At 36.2% G+C, this 23,713-nt stretch overlaps 1 protein-coding gene across 2 annotated transcripts in view; it reads left to right on the top strand.

Moving 5' to 3' along the window:
• Window positions 1-1,247: 1,247 nt before the first annotated feature.
• The window catches only part of ZCCHC4 (zinc finger CCHC-type containing 4), a 41,865-nt gene continuing 19,399 nt past the window's right edge, over window positions 1,248-23,713 (top strand). For both annotated transcript variants that reach the window (XR_004423073.1, XM_033106800.1), the window contains exons 1-6: window positions 1,248-1,402; window positions 2,330-2,448; window positions 3,751-3,833; window positions 12,295-12,570; window positions 13,133-13,213; window positions 21,417-21,489. Coding sequence is in view for 1 of the 2 variants with exons in the window: in XM_033106800.1 (XP_032962691.1) it covers window positions 1,276-1,402; window positions 2,330-2,448; window positions 3,751-3,833; window positions 12,295-12,570; window positions 13,133-13,213; window positions 21,417-21,489 (759 nt within the window). In the remaining variant the exon portion in view is untranslated. The remainder of the gene's footprint in view (window positions 1,403-2,329; window positions 2,449-3,750; window positions 3,834-12,294; window positions 12,571-13,132; window positions 13,214-21,416; window positions 21,490-23,713) is intronic.

The raw sequence follows: 23,713 nt of genomic DNA, 5'->3' as shown, positions 1-23,713 counted from the left end.
ATTGTTATGTCAAAGACCAGATGCTACGGTGCAGGTAAAGGATTGGAGTGAAACCAGTGCATGAAATATGCATGGAAAAGAGCAGTATTTCTAAATTAATATAGCATAGTATTAAATGTGTAAGTTTAAATATGTACAAATACCATCAGTTCTTTAAATACTATAAGGAGATACTTGACTATTTCATCTATTAATAGTATATGTGTGTTTACTGCAGCTATATAGTAAGTCTTGAAATTGGATAGATTCCTCCCACTTTTATTATTTTGCAAAATTGTTTTAGCTTTTCTAGTTCCCATGACTTTCCATATAAATTTCAAAATAATATTGTCAGAATCTACAAAAATCTGACTGGGATTTTGATAGAAATTGAGCTAAACCTGTATCTGCCCTAAACTTGGGGAGAATTGCCATCTTTACTGTGACGAGTCTTCTAATCCATGAACACGGTATGTCTCTACATTTATGTAGGTCTTTTTTTGATTTTTTTTATCTACATTTTGTAGTTTTCAGCATATAAATTCTGTACAAGTCCCAGTTCACACCTAAGTATTTCATTCGAGCAGTTGTAAGTGGTATTCTATTTTTAATTTTGGTTCACGTAGTCATTGCCAGTATTTAAAAGTACAATAGATTTTGTATGTTTATCTGGTATCTTGCAACCTTGCTGAACTCAGCTTAAACTAGAATTATTTTCATAGATTCCTTGGGATTTCCTACATACATAATCATGTCAGACACAAATAGGGACAGTTTCCTTTCTTTACAATATATAAAATGTCAACAGATATGCAACTATAACGTGCAACAATAAACATCGAAAAGGTAGATGACACTGCCTCTGATTTTGAAAAGAGGATGGTTTCATCAAGGGCAGATACTTCAGCTATTTTTATAGGCAGCTGCTGTAGGTGGTGATGCCGTTTTTTGGACATACTCCCGACCAAACCTTTGCTCCAAAGAGTCATCTCATCTCCTGGCTGTATTCTTAGGACAGGAGGGTGCTTAATAGGTGCTAGGGGTGAGGCAGAAAATAGATGAGCTTATTGCACAGGTCCAACAAGTTGCCAGCGAGTCGCTCCCTCCAGCGCCACGGACTGCTTCGGCTGCAGCCCAGGGCGGGCCGCGACTGCGTTTGGGGGCGTGGCCTGCGCCCCGGGGGCCGCAGCTCCTCCGAGGCGCGCGGGGACGCTATGAGTTTCTGCGAGTCGAGGCGGCGCTCTTTCTCAGCCTCCTTGTTGCTTGGACTGAGGCTTTCGGGACGGCGGCGGGAAGATGGCGGCCTTCACAGACCGGCTTGGAACCGTGGAAGCCGAGGGGAACGCGAGTCGCCAGGGGAGCTCGGGAGTGGAGGTGGTGCTTCCCTCCGATCCCGCCACCCCCGCCCCGTTGTGCCCTCACGGTGGGTCCGTGTCTGGGCTCAGCCTGGCTGTCGGGCGCTTAGGGGCGTGCATTAGCCTTCAGCCTCTCTTCCCTACCGTGTGTGATGCCTAGAAAACGCTCCTTTCTCGGGAAGTTGTGTTTTTCAACTTACTTTAAAAACCGTAGTAGAAAGTCCTCACTGTGTGGTTTTGGCTTATTTTTTTTTTTTTTTTAATGGGAAGAGGCAGAGGCTAGGCAAAGGGGATGCATGTTCTCGAGTAATTCCCATTGCAAAGTACTTGGGGATTTCATTTGTTGATTTGCTATCTCTTCAATCAAAAAAAGTTAGGGAGAACGATAGAATGAATTCTTGCGTAGAAACCAGAACCAGTTTTTCTCTAACTTGAGAGAAGGTGTGTCCAACTCTAAAAGCTCAGCTTCTCACTGAAAGAATAACTGAACTGAGGTGGTAAAGTGCTCGATTCTCTGGACCCACACCTTGTTTTAGTCTCAGGACCCAGGCTGTTCACCATGTAGATAGCAACTATACTGACAATAGCATTTTCTTTCTGGAGAGACCAGTTTCCAAAAACTACTGTTTAAATAGTCAGTGCTGGGGCAGGCGGATGGCTCAGTTGGTTAGAGCTGGAGCTCTGATCAACAGGTTTGCCGGTTCAGTTCGGCATGGGATGGTGGGCTGTGCCTTCCTGCAACTAAAATTGATGGACAGTGAATTGGAGCTGATGGGCCCTGGAGAAATACTGTTCCCAAATATTCCCCAATTTAAAAAAAATTTAAAAATAGTGCTGGAGTGTTGTGACTTTGAAAAAAAATTCAACATTTTAGTGTATTTAGTTAAGAAATATCATGCATACAATTAAAACAAGTTTTATTTAAGCATGGTGAAAAGTAGGAACTTGGTGCAGATGACTATTGTTTGACATGTTTTTTCCTATTCTGGAACTAGGACCCACTCTTCTGTTTGTAAAGGTGAGCCAAGGGAAAGAAGAAACACGGAGGTTTTATGCCTGCTCAGCCTGTAGAGATAGAAAAGATTGTAATTTTTTTCAATGGGAAGATGAAAAGGTATATTAACTCTTTGGATATGTATTTTTTATTTTTGATGTATGTATGAGATAAATCATTTTTTGTGTGGGGAACTTGTTTAATTTCTTTTTTCTAATTAAAGTTTATTGGGGTGATAATTGTTAGTAAAGTTACATAGGTTTCAGGTATACAATTCTGTAATACATCATCCATATATCACATTGTATGTTCATCACCCAGAGTCAGTTCTCCTTTCATCACCATGTATTTGGAGATAAATCTCTTAAGAGATGAAAATACTATCTTTTTTGTTTCGAGAGACTGGAGTTCATACTTACTCTGAACTGATTTTGTTACCGATGTCTTAAATTACTGTCTCAAAGACTAAGTTCCCATTAGGTCTTTCTGAGGTGTTAGTATTGAGTTTTCAAATATAGATTTCTCCCTAAAGAGTCTAGGGCATGATCATTCCAGCAAGTGTTTTAGGAAAACACTTTTTTAAAACATTTTCATTGAACATCATTTATTAAGCTACTAGGTGACTGATGAAGACACGTAGAGATATACTTATGAGCTGGATATCCTGTTGGACTCATCTCCAATGAAAGTTTCTGAAAGTTTTGACTAGAACATTTTCAGCTTTTGTTAGGTTTAGTAGAAAACAATCTTGTATACCGCTCTTTTGCAGAACCTATTAAGATCAAATGTGAGTTAATCTCTCAGTGCTTTAATACATTGGGTACTACTCTAGGATGTTCCCAGTTTAATGTTTTTGGGATTTTTTTAACCCCCTGAAATGAGTGCTTGTGGGGACAGAGCCCCAAAAAGCAGTTTCCAGGCTCTAGGCCTCACATAGAAAGGTGCTGGCTCAGGTAGTAAATGGCCATCAACTGTGATCAAATGGCCATCAGCTGTGGCTAGTTGGCCGTCAGCTGTAACCAGTGAGCCATTGGCCACGAATATAACTGCTGTGGTTACGCTAGCGGAAAAGGGGGAGCTAGCAAGAAGGTGGTGGCTGAGCCTGCAAGCGGCGCAGTGAGGGTTGAGAATTGTGTGGCTCCCGCTTCCTGTGTCTCCAACCCAGCCGCCAGCGAGAATATAGTGGTATGACTCCCATACCTATGGCTCCGTGGGTGTTCCTTTTTGGCCTCATCATATCCTGCGTTCTTATGTGGGGAGTGGGACCAGAGACCCCCGCCGGACACCCCGCACGACAGTGCTTGTATTGTAACTTTGAGCTGCTTGAATTTCTAGCTTCTTGATGTCAGAATGTGATACTAGTTTTTCTAGGGTGGTAGCAAGTTTGGTGGCTTCTTCAGTGGCTTTTGTACTCTCTTTCAGTTGTCAGGAGCTAGACTTGCTGCCCGAGAAGCTCTTAACCGAAGATGTCAGCCTCCTCTGTCCCGAGTGCTGTGTGTGGAAAGGTAATGATGTGGTGTCGATTTTATTTGTTATCCTGTTGGTTTTACTCCTGTGCCTTTAAGTTTACTTTAATTAATTAATTAATTTATTTGTATTGTGGTAAATAAATATGTAACATAAAATTTGCCAACTCAGTAGCATTAATTACATTCATGCAACCATCACCACTATTTCCAAAACTTTTCATCACTCCAGATCGAAACTCTGTCACCATTAAGCAATAACTCCCTGTTCCCACCTCCCCCCAATCCCTGGTAACCTGTAATCTACTTTTGTCTCTATGAATTTGACTATGCTAGGTATTTCAGATGAGTGGAATCATCAATATTTGTCCTTTTATGTCTGGCTTATTTCATCTACCGTAATGTTTTCAAGGCTTATCCAAGTTGTAGCATATGTTAGAATTTTATTCTTTTTATGGCTGCCATACAATATTCCTTTGTATTATACACCACATTTTGTTTATTTATTCATCCTTCAACGGACACTGGGTGTTTCTACCTTTTGGTTATTGTGAATAGTGCTACAACACACATCAGTTTATAAATATCTGTTTGAATCCCTGTTTTCAGTTCTTTTGCATATATACAAAGGAGTGGAATTACTGGATCATGTGGTTAAATACTATGTTTAATTTTGGGAGGAACTGTTTTCCACAGTGACTGCACCATTTTACAATGTAGGAGGGTTCCAATTTCTCCATATCCTTGCCAACACTTATTATTTTGTTTGTTTTTTGTTTGTTTGTTTGTTTGTTTGTTTGTTTTATTATAGCCATCCTGACAATTGTGAAGTGGGATGTCATTTCGGTTTTGATTTTTTTATTTTCCTAATTACTGATAATGTTGATCATCTTTTCATGTGCTTTTTGGCTGTTTGTTTTGGAGAAATGTCTATTCAGGTCCTTTGTCCATTTTTAACAGGGTTTGCTTTTTGTTGGTAAGTTGCAGGAGTTCTCTCTATGTTCTGGCTGTTACACCCTTAGCGGATGATTTGCAAATATTTTTTTCCATTCTGTAGATTGTCTTTTCACTTTCTTGATGATGTCCTTTGATACACAAGAGTTTTTAACTTTGGTGAAGTCCAATTTATCAAATTTTTCTTTTGTTGCTGTGCTTTTCTTATAGCTAAGAATCCATTGCCAAATCCACTGTCGTGAAGACTTACTGCATGTTTCTTTTCTGAAATACTGAAAGAAGCAAAAAAAAATGTTTAAGCTATAAACATCTATCTTTTTTTTTTTCATCTGCATTGTTAAAATGTTTTATTGGGTGAACTAGAATTGAGTCATAGATTCAATTCTTTGGCAAACCTGGGAAAAGAATTCATCCCTCTCCTGTGTCATGGGCATTTGCTCTATGTGCTGGGAGAAGCTGCTTAAGAATCTCCTGGCCTTGGTTACTGATGACAAATAGGCTTTTACTCTCATGGCTACTCCTTCTGCCTATCTGGGCTGCTGTGTTTAGAAGACTGCTGAGGTCTCATCCAGGCTAAGAGGAAAGGATTGCTGAGATCTAATAAAGATGTCTTCCTAATCTTATTAGTAGATTTTTCGATTCCTTTGATGGAGGAAACTTTTCTTAAGATAAATTGATGACCTCTTAACCAAAGTACTTAATCTGTGATGTCTACTTAATTTATGGGAATTCAATCCACAGCAAAAAATGTCGAAAAGGGAAGTAACGTAAATTCTGCACTAGGATGAGCTGGGAACTAAGCTAGGTGTTTTACAGGAGATATTAATCCTGGTGAGGTGGTTTACTTAGATGAGAACATTGAGGCTTGGAGAAGTTAAGTAACTTGATCAAGTTTATACTACTGGAACGACTGAGCATTGATTCAAACTTATGCCTCTGATTCTGAAACAGTATTTTAAACATGAAAGCACAGAATAATTAATATTTGATGTATAGTGATTTAATTTAAGGAGGTATAAGGGGGTGAAATATAAGGAGTTATATAGAATTATCGTAATGAGATTATTCTAATGAGATAAAATAGAATATCAAAGATGCGGAAAGTAGAAAGTAGAAAAACATCGCCTGTGGTTTCTCCCTTTGTACCCGTTACATTGGTTTGGTCTTTTTGTAGTATTTCCTCCAGGCCTTTTTTTCCTGTGCCAAGGTTTATTTGTTTTACCAGGTTGTAGTCATAATGTGTACATTGTTTTGTACTCTGCCTTATCACTTTTATCTGATAAGCATAAAGTTTTTCATGTTATTACATAAGGATATTGGTGATTCAATTAAATTCTGTAAGAAGAAAATCTAGGTAATCTTGTTTCCTTGCATAATAAAATTTTAGTCTGGAACTAAAACACTGTTCTTATCTTTGTACTGCCAGAATATGGTTTTTTGATAATAAAGAATTTGTTTTGAAATTCTATCTCGTACTAATTAGAATATAAAAACCATGGCTAAAATATGAAGTATTAAAGAATTTTCAAAAGGTTGTTAGTTTGGGCAGCTTATAGAGGTTATTCACCGTACAGAATCAGAATTATTTAAAAGAGAAAAAGAAAATATAGTTTCAGTAAGACTTGGAGGCCAGAATTTTATCTGATCTACTGCTGATTCTTGAGAGAATGTCTTAAAGTAATTTTCAATATCTTAAATCATCTGTGACTCATGACTTGGGATTTGTTGCTCAAGCCACCATCCAACCATCCATCCATTTATCCATCCATCCACCCATCCACCATCCATCCAGTCATTTATTCATTCTTTGTTGAGGGCTCAAAAAGAACTTAAAATGCTAGTAGTGAAGTTGAGATACATTCAAAGATTCTACAATGCAAAGAATGACAGTATTGACAGAAAAGACTGAGTGCTCTAGGAAAGTCAGAAGCATTACCGCCAACTTGTGCCCTAGCTGATCGATACAGTTTAAGGACATGGTATTTGAACAGGTTTTGAAGGGTGAGTAGAAGTGTAAGCTTTTTGAAATACATTGATTTCACTACGTCACTTTGTAATTGACGCTCTTATGATTTCTTATATGCTTTCTAGGGAGTAAAAAATTTGAAATCAGTCAATCCTCTAAAAATTTAAAATTTTAGCTTTTTAAAATGAAAAGCTGGCTAAATTATCTATTCTGTGTTACTAATTACCTATTCTGTTAGTGTATCTTCAACTTACTACTAGCAGTTCATTCTTGTGTGTAAATGGACCTAAGGATGATGTACCATTACTTGAGATTGTAATTGTTTTCTAATTTAACTTTATACAACTCATTTATAAGTTCTCTTTTTCAAAAACTACTGTATTTGAAAGTATTAAAAGTATTTAAACATTATACCTATTCTATGAAGCAAACTTTTCATATGCTGTTGTGAACATAACATGTTGTGAACATAACAATAGCTTTTCACTGACTAATTTATTTTTGAAATTGTCAGAAAGGAACGGTGTTAGCTAGCAAGATAAATTGACCTTTGTTACTTGATTTTTATTATGGAACTGGCAGTGCTACACAGACTTCTGGGTTCTACAGAATAGGATTTGGTATTCATTTTTCTAATCTCAGTCTGTGAACCATACTTTATATTTCATTAATGTTCAGTTGACAGATTTACATTTTATGCCCGAGTTTGGCTTTCCTTACAGTTTTTAGCTGCCTGTTACGCTCTGAAATGTGTTATTCTATTATGTACTACGTTGGCACCTTTATTGTGACCTATGAAGTCTTAGGGAAGATATATTTTCATGCTAAAAATCATTTATTTATGTGCATCCAGATAGTTTAGTTGATAGTTCATTTGGTAATGTTTTTTTCAGAGCTCATTTAAACTCGGATTTTCAAGGTCTGCTATTAGGGAAATGTTATAAACATAATTTGTCTACTCCAGGAAAGGCAAATGGAACATCAAGTGGAGATCAATAAAAATGACATTTCAAAATGCTAGCCTGCAATTTGTGAATCATGCTGAGCCATGCGACAGAATGAATTTCTTTTCCCCCTGGAGTATGTGTAGTAAGTACAAATAAGGGTGGGAACACTGAGTAATCCTTAGCTCTTCATAGTCTCTTGTTCTTGCTACCAAACTTTCAAAAAACCTTGAGTCTGAATGTTAACTTCAAAGAAGTATAGTTGAATGATTATGATGTGATTTGGAATAGCAAGAAATATGCACAAGATCTCCGTTTATCTTTTGTCAAGAGAAAGTTGATAAGCAGTAAAGCTTTCTGAAGGACATCTTTGACAAGGCACATAGATATATAAGTGGAGGTTCATTTAACAGTGTTCTTCTTTTAAGAGTAATGGAACTTAGTACCTTAAGTGCCTGAAGATAGTCCTATATAGTGAGTGAACTGTCCCACTGGAGCCCACGAGCCCCTCGTTGCCTTGAACTTTATTTCATCTCTTCCTGGTGATTTTGCGGCTTCTCTGGCCTTTAGCTGAACCTGACGCAGAACCTGGCACAACTTCATCTCCTTGGGGACCTTCCTTCTCCTTTTTCCTCTAAAGCCTTTGATTGTTGTACATCGTTCGGCGACGAGTATTTACTTCTCTCATATCAAATGTATGCTCTGTTGCTCTGTTTGGGTGCCTAACTGCATGTACAATGACTTTGTGTTTTGGGACTGAATCATGGGTGATGACTGTGACACTCCACCTGTAGTTCCAGCCATGCCTGGTACTGCATCCAAGAGATGCAGCCTGAAGAGCTGGGACCAAGTTTGCACATGGGCGGCAAGTTTGCACAAGTTTGCACAGACCTCCCTCTGGCTGGGGGCAATTGTAAATCATATCTCAATATCACGGATGCTAAAATGTGAAAAAATATGCTTCTTAGAAGTGATGAAATAGGATGGTTGATTTTGCTTTGTGATGCAGTCCGACAGGCTGTCTTTTAATGGGTGGATTGAGTCCCTTTTCATAGTGGATCTAACAGATATCTTGTATACAGATATGCTGTATTATTTTATACTCTCTGTTTTTATTACTTTTTGTTCTCTTTCACTATATGGTCTGCTTTTTCTTCGCTTTTCCTGTTTTAATGTATATTCTGTATTTTTGTTGTAAGGGTGCCTTTGTAACTTTCTATACCATATTTAATCCTTTAATTTTTCAGATCGTCTTCATCCATCTAAAACTGACAGATAATGAACCTCGTATATGTCTTCCTATCTCTTTCTTTCTCTGCAATCACTGTCCAATTTTAGATGATTATTTCTTTTTAGGGTTAACCTTTATAGCTTTGAATATTGCTTATAACCCTTTTACTTGATTTTTCAGTTTTAAATTATATCTCTTGGCCTATGGCTAACACATACGAAAACTGGTATACTTATACTACTTGCCACTTTCTCATCCCCTTCCCCTAAACTTTTATTTAAATGTATATTATTTATGATTTGTACTGTAATTATAATACCCATATTTGTTCTTGTTTTTATTCTGTGGTTAAATGGATTCAGTACTTACTGATAGCCCCTTGGCTGTAATCTTTTCATTCATCTATGGGGCTGAAATTCATCCTTTAGAAGTTTTTATTTTTTTTTTAAAGTCTTTTATTGATAAAACACTTTTTAAATCAAAATTTGTATGTGGCTATCATATGGTTTCATTCATATGAGATGTCCAGAAGGAGCAAATCTCTAGAGCTAGAAAGAATATTAGTAGTTTTTAGAGGCTGGGGGTAAGGGGAATTGGGGGTGACTGCTAATGGGTACGAGGTTTCTTTCTGAGATGATGAAAATGTTCTGGAATTATATTGTAGTGTTGGTTGCACAACTTCGTGAATATTCTAACAAACCACTGAATCATACACTTTATTAGGGTGATTGTATGATACGTGAATTAAATTTCAATAAAGAAATTTGTATGTAGCAATAGAATCAAATAGTTCTGTGAGATTTTAAAGCGCCTGACCCATGCATTTTCCCCTCTTCAGAAACAATCCCAGTCAGCTCTTCTGGCTAATTCTTTTCGAATTTACCTTCCTAGCTGTGAAATACAAAACATGCATGTCTTCCTACTTTTTGATTTATCAATGTTTGGAATTGTCCTTTTATTTCATATGGCAGATGAAGATTTATCTTTCCCTTCTCTCTTTGCTCTCTCCCCTCCATGTTCCCCTACCCCCAGCTATAAACTGTACCCTTTTCATACCCCATTCTTACATGTTTATATCATGATTTTGGTTAGATTCAAAATTTAGTATTTGCAATATTGTAACCATATGAATGTTGCTAATAGCTGGACCATGAAATAAATCAATAAAACCATGAAAGTTCTTTACTACGCAGCTTTTTGTTTTCCTTGGAGTTATTAGCAGTCTTGGATTTTCTGCTGTAGTTGCTATTAGTTATTTATGTGCTTATCACTGATTCAGCTGCAGACTCTCTGCTAGTCGTGGGAATCCTTTCAGAACATTCAGGTGTAGCATCATCTCCTTAGAGAAATCTGCCTGCGGGCTTTAAAAAGCCTCCAGTCTGGAAGTTGCCCTTTCTACCTGGTACCCAGCTGCCCAGCAGGTTCTTCATTAAGGACCCAGCTTATGTAACTATGTAACCTGAGTTCTTCCAAGTCCAAAATCAAATATTCGTTCGTGATAAAGATTCTCAGGAAACTAGGAATTGGTGGGAACTTCCATAACCTGATAAAGGGCATCTAAGAAAAACCCATAGCTTTCACCATACTGATAAAAAACTGAATGCACATCTCCTAAGACTGGGACACAGCAGGATGTCTACTTTCACGGCTTCTATTCAACCCTGACTGGGGATCCTAGCCAATTCAGTAAGTCCAGATTCAGGAATAGGATCGCAATGAAAAATACAAAAATTACTAGAGAGAAAGAGACCACAATCTTATGGCTTTTATTATAGTGCATTGTTATAATTCTATTATCAGTTATTGTTGTTAGTCTCTTACTGTGCCTAATTTGGAAATTAAACCTTATCACAAGTATGTATATATAGGAAAAAACACAGTATATACCTGTATATGTGGGGTTCAAGACTCTTCACAGTTTCGGGCAGGCATCACTGAGGCTCTTGGAAGGTATCCCCCACAGATAAGGGAGGGCTGCTGTAAGCTGGGCAGCTGTACCGCTCACTGTTCCCTTCTCTTACTGTTCACTGTTTGGGCTGCCAGTTATCTAGTATCTTAAAACTGGGGTTTCATATGTTTTCTGTTTAAAACATTTTTTGAGGGCCAGGATGGTAAATCTGGTCTGTGTTACTCTCTCATGGCTGGATGTGGAAGTCTTGGACACTTAACATGTAATAAGGAAAGGTAACTGTAGTAAATTTAGTATTTCTAGAGCATACTGGTTCTTGCCACTTGCATTTCATGTCTTAGGGGCTACTTACTGACATCCTTACTTTGAATTACTATAAAAGTTTCTTCCAATATTTAATATCGCTCTCCTTTTTCTTTCCAGTCATAGATAAAGCTGTCAAAAGAACAGTTATCATAGGAATAGAAACACTTAAATTTCTGGCACGATAAGCTTATTTCTTACTATAGCCATTCAGAATATCTATTTGTCACTGCCCTGGGTGCTTTGAAGTGAAACTGTATTTAGAAATAAAAAGTTTTAAAACCCCCTTTGATTTTACGTTAAGTTCATAGTCTTTTACAGTACAGTTTCAGAGTTTACTTCAATTGAAACCATATGACTTCTCAAACTATAAGAATCCATTAGTGTACAATTTGACATGCTTAGATTTAGAGATTTATGAGCCTCGGTAATCTTACTTTGATTTCATAGCTGGTATAGCATGTACAAAATCAGCAGTGTTTAAAACATACTAACCGTGATTATTTTCTCTCTTTAATCATCTCTAATAAAATGAAAACAGAAGGAAAAAACCCAAGGTGGTGACTTTGCAATCAGATGTAAGGATGACTTGAAAGAGATCAAATGGGATATGCAATATTGTTTTTTTTTCAGGCTTTGAATATCATCTTGTTGTTTTGGGGATGAGGTTCTCAGAACTGTCCCTGACAGTACTGCTAAGAATAGAGGAACTTTGTAGGAATGTTTTTTCTTTTAGGAGGTAATTTTTCTTGCTAAGTATGCCGTAGAACTTGAAGAATGATCTTAAATTCTCATTTTAAAATGACTGTCATACTGAGCCAGACTGTTTAACACTTGAAAGTTAGAGCGCATGGATTTGTCAATAAATTTAAACGTGATAGTAGTCTCCATTACTACTAAGTTGTTTGAGTAATATATTATATTCACATTTTAAATGGATATTGATCTTCATTCGGTGACTGAATTGGAGCATCTCAATTCTTATGAAATTGCTGATTCTCTTCCACTTTAGAGACATGCAGCCAGACATAAATTCTAGCCAACACTGCACAGATTTTTCTTACCTTTGCTTCTTTATGCAGTTCTCTTTAGGAAACAGTAATACTTTTTGCATACTAAAAATCGCAAAAATAAATTATCCTTAAGACAACAAACTTAAAATATCTTATTCTGTTTTTTGTTGTATCTTGAAGGTATGTGAAGTTCATTGAGCTGCCGTTGTCTCAGAGGAAGTTTTGTCAAAAATGTCAGCAGTTGCTGTTGCCAGATGACTGGGAGAAGCATCGTGAGCACCAGGCAGTGGGTGATATTTCTATCGCCCAGTTAAAAAGGCCCAGTCAGCTCCTTTATCCGTTGGAAAACAAGAAGACACATGCCCAGTATTTGTTTGCTGATAGGAGCTGTCAGTTCTTGGTAGACCTACTTTCTACCCTTGGGTTCAGAAGAGTACTGTGTGTTGGAACACCAAGGTATGTTATGTGATTGTTTTCAGAACGTCTCCTTGCACCACTGGATAAACTGTAAGAAAAAATTATCAAGTTCCAGGATATAGCATTAAGCTTTGTGTATACAAGAAAAGATAAAGCATGGTCCCTCTGAAGGAGTTTGCAATCAACCGGAGGGGCCAAAAAAATGGATACACATAACTTGTATTCATCTTTCGTTATCGGCATATATTGAGTATTACAATAATACAGTGTTTTCCTTTCTTAAAATGTGTATACATATTTTTGGTACCCGCTATGTATTCAGTTGAGAGAAATCTTTATAGAGGTCAGATATATGATAGGGATTCATTCTGATTTGATTCTTAAATTATTTATAAGTTTATATGTCTCTGTTTCAGTTAAGTTCTGCCTTTTAAAAAATGTTTGCAAAACTGGAACTGGTTATACCTGCCAAAGTCTCTTCACTGTTGCATTGAAATATTAGAAATATCAGGAGAACATTGATGGGGTTTTTTTGTTTATTTGCTTATTATCTATGGCATTTGTAATTTCTTATGAAATTTGCTTTCACTAATTACTTTAGGTTACATGAGCTGATCAGGTTGAAAGCATCAGGTGACAAGAAGCCTAACATGAAAAGCCTTTTATTGGATATTGATTTTCGGTAGGTTTACAAAGTGTATTTATTCTCCTTCATTGTCTCCTGTTTCTTTTTAATGTTTTCCTCTTTTTAATTTTTTATTATCTGTTATAATTAACATTTAGAAGTAGTAATTTGTTACAAGGCATTTTTTTTAGTCATAGAAACTCCACATGTAATCTTACATATTTCAAACAGAGGCAGCAGATTTCTCTTTTTTACGAGTGTACTTTCTAAATTTTCCCTATGAATGTGTCTAGTTGTCTTTAGTTTGTAATTTAGAGATAAATTCCTATTGAATGAAATTTTTTCTCATATACTTATTTTCAAAGAGAATTCTGAACTTCCATCAAAATGTTTTAAGTGTGATAAGATATTTATTTTAATATTTTTACCAGATGATGTGCATATTCTCTTTCACTGGACAAAGCCTGAAGTGAAGGGAGTGCTAACTAGGGAAATAGACAGGTCCCTAGGCAGAGGATTAGCAAACAGATAAACTTTGTGGGAGAGCTTCAAAATTAGATGGCGTCTGATATGTTCGGACAAAGGGGGATAAGACAGAAAGAGGACCATACCTTGACTCTCTCCCCTGGTGGTAATTTAGAAGATACAGACTTTTTATTATAATCCTAGATGATAAATACGTCCATCCACAGTCTCTGTGGTTCTGTAAATTTGAAGTACTCTTCCTAGTTTCTGTAGTTCCTTGAATCCCAGGAGTTCACGGTGAGTCTATAAGACACTGTTCTTAGCATCTTTTAGTTGTTCTATGCATTGAAGGAATCAGGCTTTGTGTTTCTTTTTCTTTAATCTGCTAGAGTCTATTTGGCCAATATTCCAATATTTGTTGGAGACAATCTGAAACTACATATGCTTTTTCTCACTAAAAACAAGGCAGGCAGATTTTTTAAGTGTAAAAAGTCACAATAAAAAGTGTAGCTGTGAAAATAATTCATTTTTCTTTAGATTTCCAAGTCATCTTTAGGTTGTCTAAAATAAGCAGCTGCATTCCTCTAAAATATGCCACGCTTTCTGAAACACTCAGCCCTGTCGATGGGACTAGCTCAGTTTATTATTATTACCTGCTTGGCAAGGGATCCTCAGCAAAAGGGAATTCCACAAGGACAGTACAGAGTTCTTCTTAAAAATCAATGCAGTTTCTTTTTCTAAATTGAGATATGCACTTAAAATTTACCATTTTAAGTGTATATTTCAGCAATTTTTGGTGCAGTCACTATGTTTTGTAACCGTCACCACTGTTTAATTCCAGAATACTGAAAAGCAGCTCCTTCGTCACTTCCTCTGACAACCACTGATCTGTTTTCTGTCTTTATGGATTTGACTGTTCTAGTTGTTTTATATAAACGGGAGCATATGATGTGACCTTTGTGTCTGTCTTCGTCACTTAGCATAAGGTTTCCAGGATTCCTCCATGTGACCGTATTTCATTCCTTTCATGGCTGTTATAATAGTCCACTGTATAGGTATATTAATTTCTTTTTTTAACTACCATTTTTCCCCCTAAATTATTATTGTTAAATTATTAAAAATGTATTATTTTAAAGGTAGAAGTTTAACTTTTGGGTTCTTATTATAACAATATTAATAATAACTGGTATTTATTGAGTACTTTTCATAAGTTAAGCCCTGTTTTAACTCATTCAGTCCTCACAATAGCCCTATTAAGAAACATGCTATTATCATTCTCATTGGCTGGATGAAAAAACTGAGTTACAAGAGGTTAAATAACTTGACCAAAGTCACAGTTTATAAGTGGCCAAGTTAGGATTCAAACCCAGTCAAGCTGTCTCCAGAAATTAAGTTATCCTCTGGAAATAACTGCTTTTGAAAGTGTATATGAGCCTTTCTTATATAGCCCATTTCCCTCAGCTCCCTTCTGTCTTTCCCTTTCTGCATCTATCCCCCTGCCTTGTTCAACAGTGGATTTCAAATGAGTTAATAACTGGTTTTCATGTTATTCATATAGTAATTAGAATAAGGCGTTCATATGAGCCAGGAATATTTCTTTCGTTAGAGTCTTGAAGATTTGTTTATGTCAAAGAACGTGTGTTGGGTCACATTACTGGAGTGTAGGACACAGCAAGCTTTAGTCCAGTCAAGATCCTGGGCCTCACACAGTGTGGTGAGGGCTCCGTCTTTCTCTCTCTGCCTCTCATCTGTCTTCGTGTGTGTGTTGGCTTTATTCTACACACAGCTTCTTTCATACTGCCAGGGACTTTGGCGGGCAGCACCTTTAGCTTACAAAGCCTCAACTTAACTGCCCAGTAGAAAGAGGCAGTCTTTCCTGAGAGCTCCCAGCAGAACTCCAGGAAGTACTCCACTTCGCTTGGCTGAAATCAAGTGACCATTCCAGAACCATCACTGTGGCCTGGCAGACAGTGTGTTGTGGCCAGCCCCTGGCCAACTGCAGAAGTGGGTTCTCCATCAGAAATAGGTATTTAACTGAAGGAGGGGAAATATGGGTGCTGGAGAAACAAACAAGTCATGTGTCCACAACCGAATTATTTAAGCCAATATAGTATATCAGTTATCAGAAGCACTAAAATTCCTACTGTTAGCACTTTACTTCAGTGAAAATGGTACCGTGCTGTCTTTCCGATAACCTAGTTCTTTGAAGTTACATTATAAATCATATAATGACTGTGATTTCATTAAAGACAAGCTTCTCCCATGCTAAATGTGGTAGACTAGTTTATACACAAAGGAAAAAATCATAGTGTTTCATCTCAAAGAACTTGTTCAAATTCCAAGGATCCCTGGTTTACTTTTTTTCCTTTTTAAGGAAACATGATCTTTAATTCTGTTGCCCAGAACATTCTGGACTTTGGCTTTTTAGAACTTTTTTATGCATATACAAATTTTAAAAAGTAGAATCATAACATAATAGTCTTTTTTTTCCACTTGCTGTATTTCAGGAATATTTCTTTTTTTTAAACTGAGATACATTTCACATACATAAAATAGTGGTTTTTAGTATTACTCATAAGGTTGTGCAACCATCTCCACTATCTAATTCCAGAACATTTCCATCACCGTTGAAAGAAACACTCTCCCAAGAAGAGTCTCTCTTCATTTCCTCCGCCCCTAACCCTTGGCCACCACTAATCTACTTTCTGTCTCTATGGATCTGCCTACGCTGGATATTTTACATAAGTGGAATCATATAATATGTAGCCTTTAGTGTCTGGCTTCATCCGTACATGTCAGTACTTCATTCCTCTTTATGGCTGAATAATATTCTATTATGTGGATATACCAAATATTCTGTTATGTGGATGTACAGTTGATGGATATTTGGGTTGCTTCCATTTTTTGGCTATTATGAATAATGCTGCTATGAACATTCATGTCCAGGTTTTTGTGTGAACATGTTTTCATATCTCTTGGGTATTGTATTAGATTGCTGGGCTGCTATAACAAAATACTGTCGATGGGGTAGCTGAAACAGCAGAAAGTTATTTTCTTAGTTTCGGATGCTAGAAGTCCAAGATCAAGGGGTCAGTAGATGTGGTTTCTGAGGCTTCTTTACTTAGCTCGCAGGTATCTGCCTTCTCACTGTGTCCACATATGGTATTTCCTCTGTGTGTGCCTATCCTGGTATCTCTTTGTGTGTGCAAATTTCTTGTTCTTATAAGGACCCTAGTCACATTCATTAGGGCCCACGCTAATGACCTCATTTTAACTTAATCACTTCTTTAAAGACCCTGTCTCCAAATACCATTACCTTAGGGCTTCAACATATGGATTTTGGGAGACACAATTGAGGCCATAACTGAGTCGAGTCTACCTAGGAGTCGAATTTTTTGGTCATACGATAACTGTGTATTTAACTTCTTGAGGAATTGCCAAACTGTTTTCCAAGGTGACTGCATTTTATTGGTAGCTAATGATGTGGAGCATCTTTTCGTGTGCTTATGGGCTATTTGTTTATCTTCTTAAAGACATGTCTATTCAGTCCTTTGCCCATTTTTTAATTAGTTATTTGTCTTTTTATTGTTGCGTTTAAAGAGTACTTTATGTATTCTGTATACTAGGCTCTTATCAGATACATGATTTGCAAATACTTTCTCCCGTTCTGTGGGTTGTCTTTTCACTTTTGATGGAATCCAAATTATTCTCTTTTTAATTTGGGTGCTTGTGTTTAAGATATCATATCTAAGAAACTATTGTCTTATCCAAGGTAATGAATATTTACACCTGTTTTCTTCTAAGAGTTTTTCATTTTAGGTCTTATATTTAGATTACTTATTTTGAGTTAGTTTTTTATATATGGCGTGAGGTAGGGTTTCAGCTTCATTCTTTTGTATGTTGATATCCAGTTGCCTTGGTACCATTTGTTGAAATGATTATTCTTTTACCATTGAATTGTCTTGATATCTTACTGAAAACCAAATGACCAAAAATGCATGAGTTTATTTTTGCACGCTAAATTCTATTGCATTGATCTATGTCTATCCTTATGTTAGTTCCATACAATCTTGGTTATTGTTTCTTTGTAGTATGTTTTGAAATTGGAAAGTGTGAGTTTTCTAACTTTATTCTTTTTTAAGATTGTTTTGGCTATTGTGGGTTCCATGCATTTTCATATGAATTTTAGGATCAACTTGTCAATTTCTACAAAAAAGACAGCTGGAAATTTTGCACAGAGATTGCATTAAATTTGTAGATCAATTTCTTTAAATGATATTTTGTAGTTTTCAGCGCACAAGACTTGTACTTCATTTGTCAAATTTATTCCTAAATATTTTATCCTTTTTGTTGCCATTGTAAATTAAATTGTTTTCTTAATTTCATTTTGTATTATTCTTGCCCCGATTTACTTTTTTAAAAGTTGTGATAAAATGCACATAGCATAAAATTTACCATGTTAACCATTTTAAGTGTACAGTTCAGTAGTGTTAAGTTCATTCACATCATTTTGCAACCATTCTGCAGAACTCTTTCATCTTACCTGATTTAATTTGAAAGATTTAAATGGACCCTTAACTCTTTTGCCTTAAATGCCGTACCTTGTAGTTTTTACCTTTCTTGAGCCTGTAGCTGAAATCTCTTGGTCAGAGTAGGGAGTAGGAGATGTGGATAAAGTTATTTTATAGCTAATGGAATACACTGATCCTTTTTTCTTTTCACGTCTATAAACCTGTGTGTGTGTGTGTGTGTGTGTGTGTGTGTGTGTGTGTGTGTGTTGCCGCAGGTGTGGTACTAAAGATATCCTAGCTTACTTAGTTTCTTTGATATCTTACCGTTACTGAGTCAGTTCTACAAAAGGCCAACACTGGGTGTTAAGAGAGAGCTGGTTTATTGAAACATATGAGTGAACTCAGTTTGTTGCCTGTATTTAGAGTATGATGGAGTGTAGTTGGTTTACATTTCTTACAAGGACCACAATGAAATCAGGAAAAAATTCCTGTGTGGTTACTTCTGGCACTTTGACTTTGGTTCGTTGTTGCCCTGCAAAAGGCCTGTCCAAGGCTGAAGAGAACTGCCTCAACTCCAGTGTTCTATGTATATGTGCTATAAATAATTCTTTTTTGGGTGGTCTAAGATACGAAGTTAACATTTGCTAAGATGGATTTATATATGCTCTAATTTTAGCATGAAAGATGTGAAACTCTATTTGGCAAACTTCATCCAAATAAAGTAATATCAAAAAAATGAATTTCTTGGGTTCACTTCAGGAACTGATTTTATTCAGCTCTTGAATACATTTCCTGTGTGTAGAGCATGTTTCACAGTTGGTAACTGACTCATTTAAAGAGAATGAATGGCCAAATTAAATGAATGTCCTTTTGAGCAGTTTTCAAGTGCATGCATTTCTGATTGGTTTTGTTTGCCTTATTCAATGGAGAGAATAATTCTTTGTGGCTAGTTTCATTTTAAGGGTAATGTTGAGTGATTTTTCATAATTTAAAATATGAATAATTATGCTCCCTTGTTTGTATTTCACGGAAACCTAGAGCTGAAATCTAGGCTTTTTTCTCTCCCCAGCTCTGCCCACTACTGCTCAGAGAGTTTTGGACAACTGTGCTGTGTTGAATGTTATGTAAATAAAATTTTCTTTTTTAATATTTAAAAATGACTTGTCATTGTGAAGCAAAAAAAAAGTGGAGAGACGGTAGAAATAGATTTAAAAAGAGAATTTTTTTTTTTTTGCTTACACAAAGCAATGCAAGAGAGAAGAAAACCTTAAATGATAGCTGACTCACAGCTATACTAGTATTGATATAGGTATATGTAAATTAAATAACTGATATATATATATATATATATACACACATAGATACATATCTATCTAGATATATATAATCAGCTATTTAGAATTTAGTTAAATAGGAAAACATTCATTTATTAATGGCAATTGACATTGTCCCACAGTTTTTGGAATGTTCATTATCCCACAATTTTTGGAATGTTCATTAAGTTACAGTATATTGTTTAAATAGTTTTCAGTTATCCAAACCTTTTCTTTTTTTCCTCAGTGCAAATTTATGTTTTATGAAATCAGCAGATGTACTAACAGTGCCTTAAATAATATTAAGGGGTATTATAGTGAGAATGGTGAACAGCTATCCTCTATCTCTACAGAACAAGAAGAAATGGGTTTAGATTATAGGAGGGGAAATTTTGGTTGGACATAAACATAATTCCCTAATATTAGGGACAGTAAGACATAAATCTTGGTAGCTGGTATTTATTAAAATAATGATACCAAACATTTCAGTATATGCTGTGTAGCTGGTATCACATTAAGCACTTTACATTCATTATCTATTTATTCTTACTAAGAGCTATGATGTAGAAACTACTATGTTTCTCATTTTGTAGATGAAGAAACTGGGGCTCAGGTCGGTTAAATAACTTAGTAGGGTTTCACAGCTAATAAGTGAAAGACTCAGAGTTGGAAACCAGAGCATTTGACTATAGAGCCTGCACTTTGAACCACAGTGTAATAGGAAGAGAATAAACCACGGTTGTCCGTTATAGTACCCACCATGGATGGTGATTATATAGACACAGACAGTTATATAGACAGTAACGGATAACTGAGAGGTAGGCACAAAGAAGTGCTGCGATCATGATCTGCTTAAAGAAGTCGTAGAAGTAAGGATGTGTCCTTGATTTTTTTCAGTCTTTCCACAAGGGTATGAATGCCATAGAAGGATGATGTGATTCATGTGTGAATTGTTTATAACAAAATTGTCAAAGTTCAAAATCCTCTTGAGATAAAAAAGAGGTTTCTGTAATATATGAAAAACTCAAAAATCAGCAAGAAAGGCATTAAGACCCATATACATAAATAGAGAATGCATAGAGACGGACAGTACAAATACATTTGAGGAATAACGAACCCTCAGTCTCGTAAGAAATCAAATAAATGCAAATTTGGACCATAACATACTTGAAGTATGAATTTTACCTAGTAAATTAGCAAAAATTTATAAAACATTAATACCCGAAGCTTTTACTGTCATTCATTACTGATGGTGTTTTAAAGTAGTATGTTACTACCCCTGAAACTAATATAATATTGTATGTCAACTGTAATTGAAAAATAAATGTAAACAAATTTTAAAAAGTGTTTTAAATAGAGTAGTATGTTAGAAGAATAAAATGATTCAATCAGTATATAAATTTCCCTTCTTTTCTGGCACTAATTCAGTAAATGTGAAATGCACATACTTCTCTTTTTAATATATCGAGAAGCATATTTTATAAAGCTAATCTGACATAGACAAGAAAAACTTTGTGTCAAATAATTTTTTTGGTTAACCACAGAAGAAAATATAGTAATTAACAGCTATCGAGCAAAAGTGTTCATTCAGTATTTTGCTTAAAATTATTAACTATGCGAGATGTATTTTAATTGCCAAGCCATCTCAACCTTGCTCTGCATAGTAACGTGTCAGTAACCTGATTGTTTGTTTATATATATCCTCCTAGTCCGTAAGAACGTGTGTATTTTATATATGTAATTTTGCCACTGATTTATTAAACTTGGGAACATAATTTAAGTTCATTATTCATCATCCACTGTTACTGACTCTGAGATTTGGGGAAAATATTCTTTATTTCAGAAAACTTAAAGAATGATGAAGTTTATTTTATTAAAGATATGATTTCATAGTTTTAAATTTTGGTTTATCTTTATGTACTGTACAGCTCTGATTGGACAAGTGACTTCAGTTAATAAATTATTTTACAGGTATTCACAGTTTTATATGGAAGATAGCTTTTGCCATTATAACATGTTTAATCATCACTTCTTTGATGGAAAGGTAAGAATTATGACCATTATCTCTTCTCTTATTGTGGAAGAACAAATGCAAGAGTACCTTCTTTGTTATTTTTCTAAAGTCCCTCAAGATCAAATTGTGGCTGTTCCCCATTTGTTGATATTTATTTTTGTTCATTCACCGAGAGTATATTGAGCATCTAGAAGCGATCGAGTTATTCCTCTTTCATGACTTTTCACTGCTCTTGGATAAAGACCTACTTTCTTACCAAGCCCCGTGTGGCTCCGTGGGATCTGACCCCTGCCACTCTCCAGCCTCTCCTCTCCCTGTTCCTGCTTTGCTGTTTGTGTTCGGGAACAGGGCACATGACTTGCATCTTGAACTGGCCTTTCCACAACACGTGCTTTTACCCACGTTCTCCCCTCAGCCGTCTGCTCTCTCTCTGCCTTGTGAAGTTTACCTCATCCTTCCGAGAGTTCTGTTCCAAGTCACTTCCTCCCGTCTCCCCTGAGCCTCAGACAAGGTCAGGTTCTCTTCTGTAGGTTTACGATGCTGTAATTAAATAACTCTGTGGTCAGTTGTTTGGTGTCTGCCTCCCTGATAAATTTCATGTCCCAATTAAGGGGATTTATGGTTTTATTAAACTAATCCTTAAAAAATAGTGTCAAGAGTAAATCCTAATGTAAACTCTGAAATCTGGGTGATAATGATGTGTCAATGTAGGTTCATCAGCTGTAACAAATGTACCCCAGTGGTCGGGAATGTTGATAAGGGGGGGGCACTATGCATGTGTGGGGGCAGGGGGGATATGGAATATCTCTGTACCTCCTTCTCAATTTTGCTGTGAACCCAAGCCTACTCTAAAAGAATAGTCTTAAAAAAAAGGATAGTGGCTTAAAAAAAACAGAACCTTCTTTCAATGTGATGTTAATAGTGTCACTGTGAATAAACAACAGAGCAGAGCTGATACTTCTACTACTTTGAGGTCTTTGTCAGTCCTATTACAGAGTAAAAACTGTAACCAACCAATCATACCTGACAGCAGATTGTGAATTTGAAAGGGTTTTGAAATTATCAAGGCTATTTGAAGCATATCTGTACATACATGTTTCTATATAATTTTTTTAAAAATTGTGAACCATGCTTAATTGTATAGTGTACTTTAAAATACTAGCTAATAATAGGATGAAAACCAAGCAAGACTAAAACTCTAAGCACTTAGGAAATGAAAACAAATTCTCAGTTGTTGGTTGGGATTGAAAAATAAGTCTCCTGATTTAGTAAGTACAGCCAGCGATGTATTCCTTCCATCAGAATCAATTTAGCGTTGGGATATATATTTTTCAGCTGTGATGGTCATGAAAAGCAGGTACTGAAATAAATAACAATTAGAATTAGATGTGTTTCACTGTTTCCCAAAGGGCTTAGTGGTTGATAATCACTAGGATTTGAGAACTGATTAGATTAGTGTGAAGGGGAGAGAGGGATTGAAAAATCACTTGACAATTGATGAGGGACTTCTCAACTAGGACAGTAGCCGTGGGAAAAAGAGAGGAAAGGAGTGGATTCTGTAGGCATTTCACAGATGAAACAAGAAGACTTGGTATAATCATTGTGTTGTACACCTGAATTTAAAAAAATTGTACAATAGAAACAAAAAGACTTGGTCATAAATGTACTGGGGGATAAGTGAAAATGACTTGGTGATGTGACCTGGGTCTGTATTTCCTTCTTCAAAACGGAGGGTAGGGAAGTTCAGAAGTGAGGCTTGGAAATGTCGAGTTTGTGGAGCTGGTAGAACGTTGACGTAGAAGTGTCCAGTATGGACTCTTGAAACTGTGGGGCCTTGAGCTCAGGGGTTGTGGTCAGAGCTGGTTACAGATGACAGAGTAACCGAGTTTACGTTACTGCTTGATGCTGCAGTAGAGGCTCAGGGGTTAGCTGTTTGTTTTTAATATCATTCCATGATTTTGCTTTCTATTTTGAATAATAAGTGTAAAATTTAAATACCTAACAGTTGGCTGGCAATTTCATGTGTTTTAAGAAAAGAAAGTAACATGCAATTAGCCTTTTTCTAGGAAATTCTGTGTAACTTTTATTGAAAGTTTACAGAACTACCTTAGGAGTTTCTAGACTAATGGTTTGAATAAGCTGCCAAGACTGAGCTCCACTTTATCTTTCCCAGCAGAAAACAGTCGTCCAGCTCAGGCTTTCCTCTCTATATTTTAGAAACAGCCTCTAAACAGCACTGCAACTGTCCAGACTG

This window comes from Rhinolophus ferrumequinum, chromosome 5, assembly GCF_004115265.2.
Source record: "Rhinolophus ferrumequinum isolate MPI-CBG mRhiFer1 chromosome 5, mRhiFer1_v1.p, whole genome shotgun sequence".
Lineage (NCBI taxonomy): Eukaryota > Metazoa > Chordata > Mammalia > Chiroptera > Rhinolophidae > Rhinolophus > Rhinolophus ferrumequinum.
Note: the sequence above shows the minus strand (reverse complement) of the source record. Positions and strands in the feature narration are given on the sequence as shown.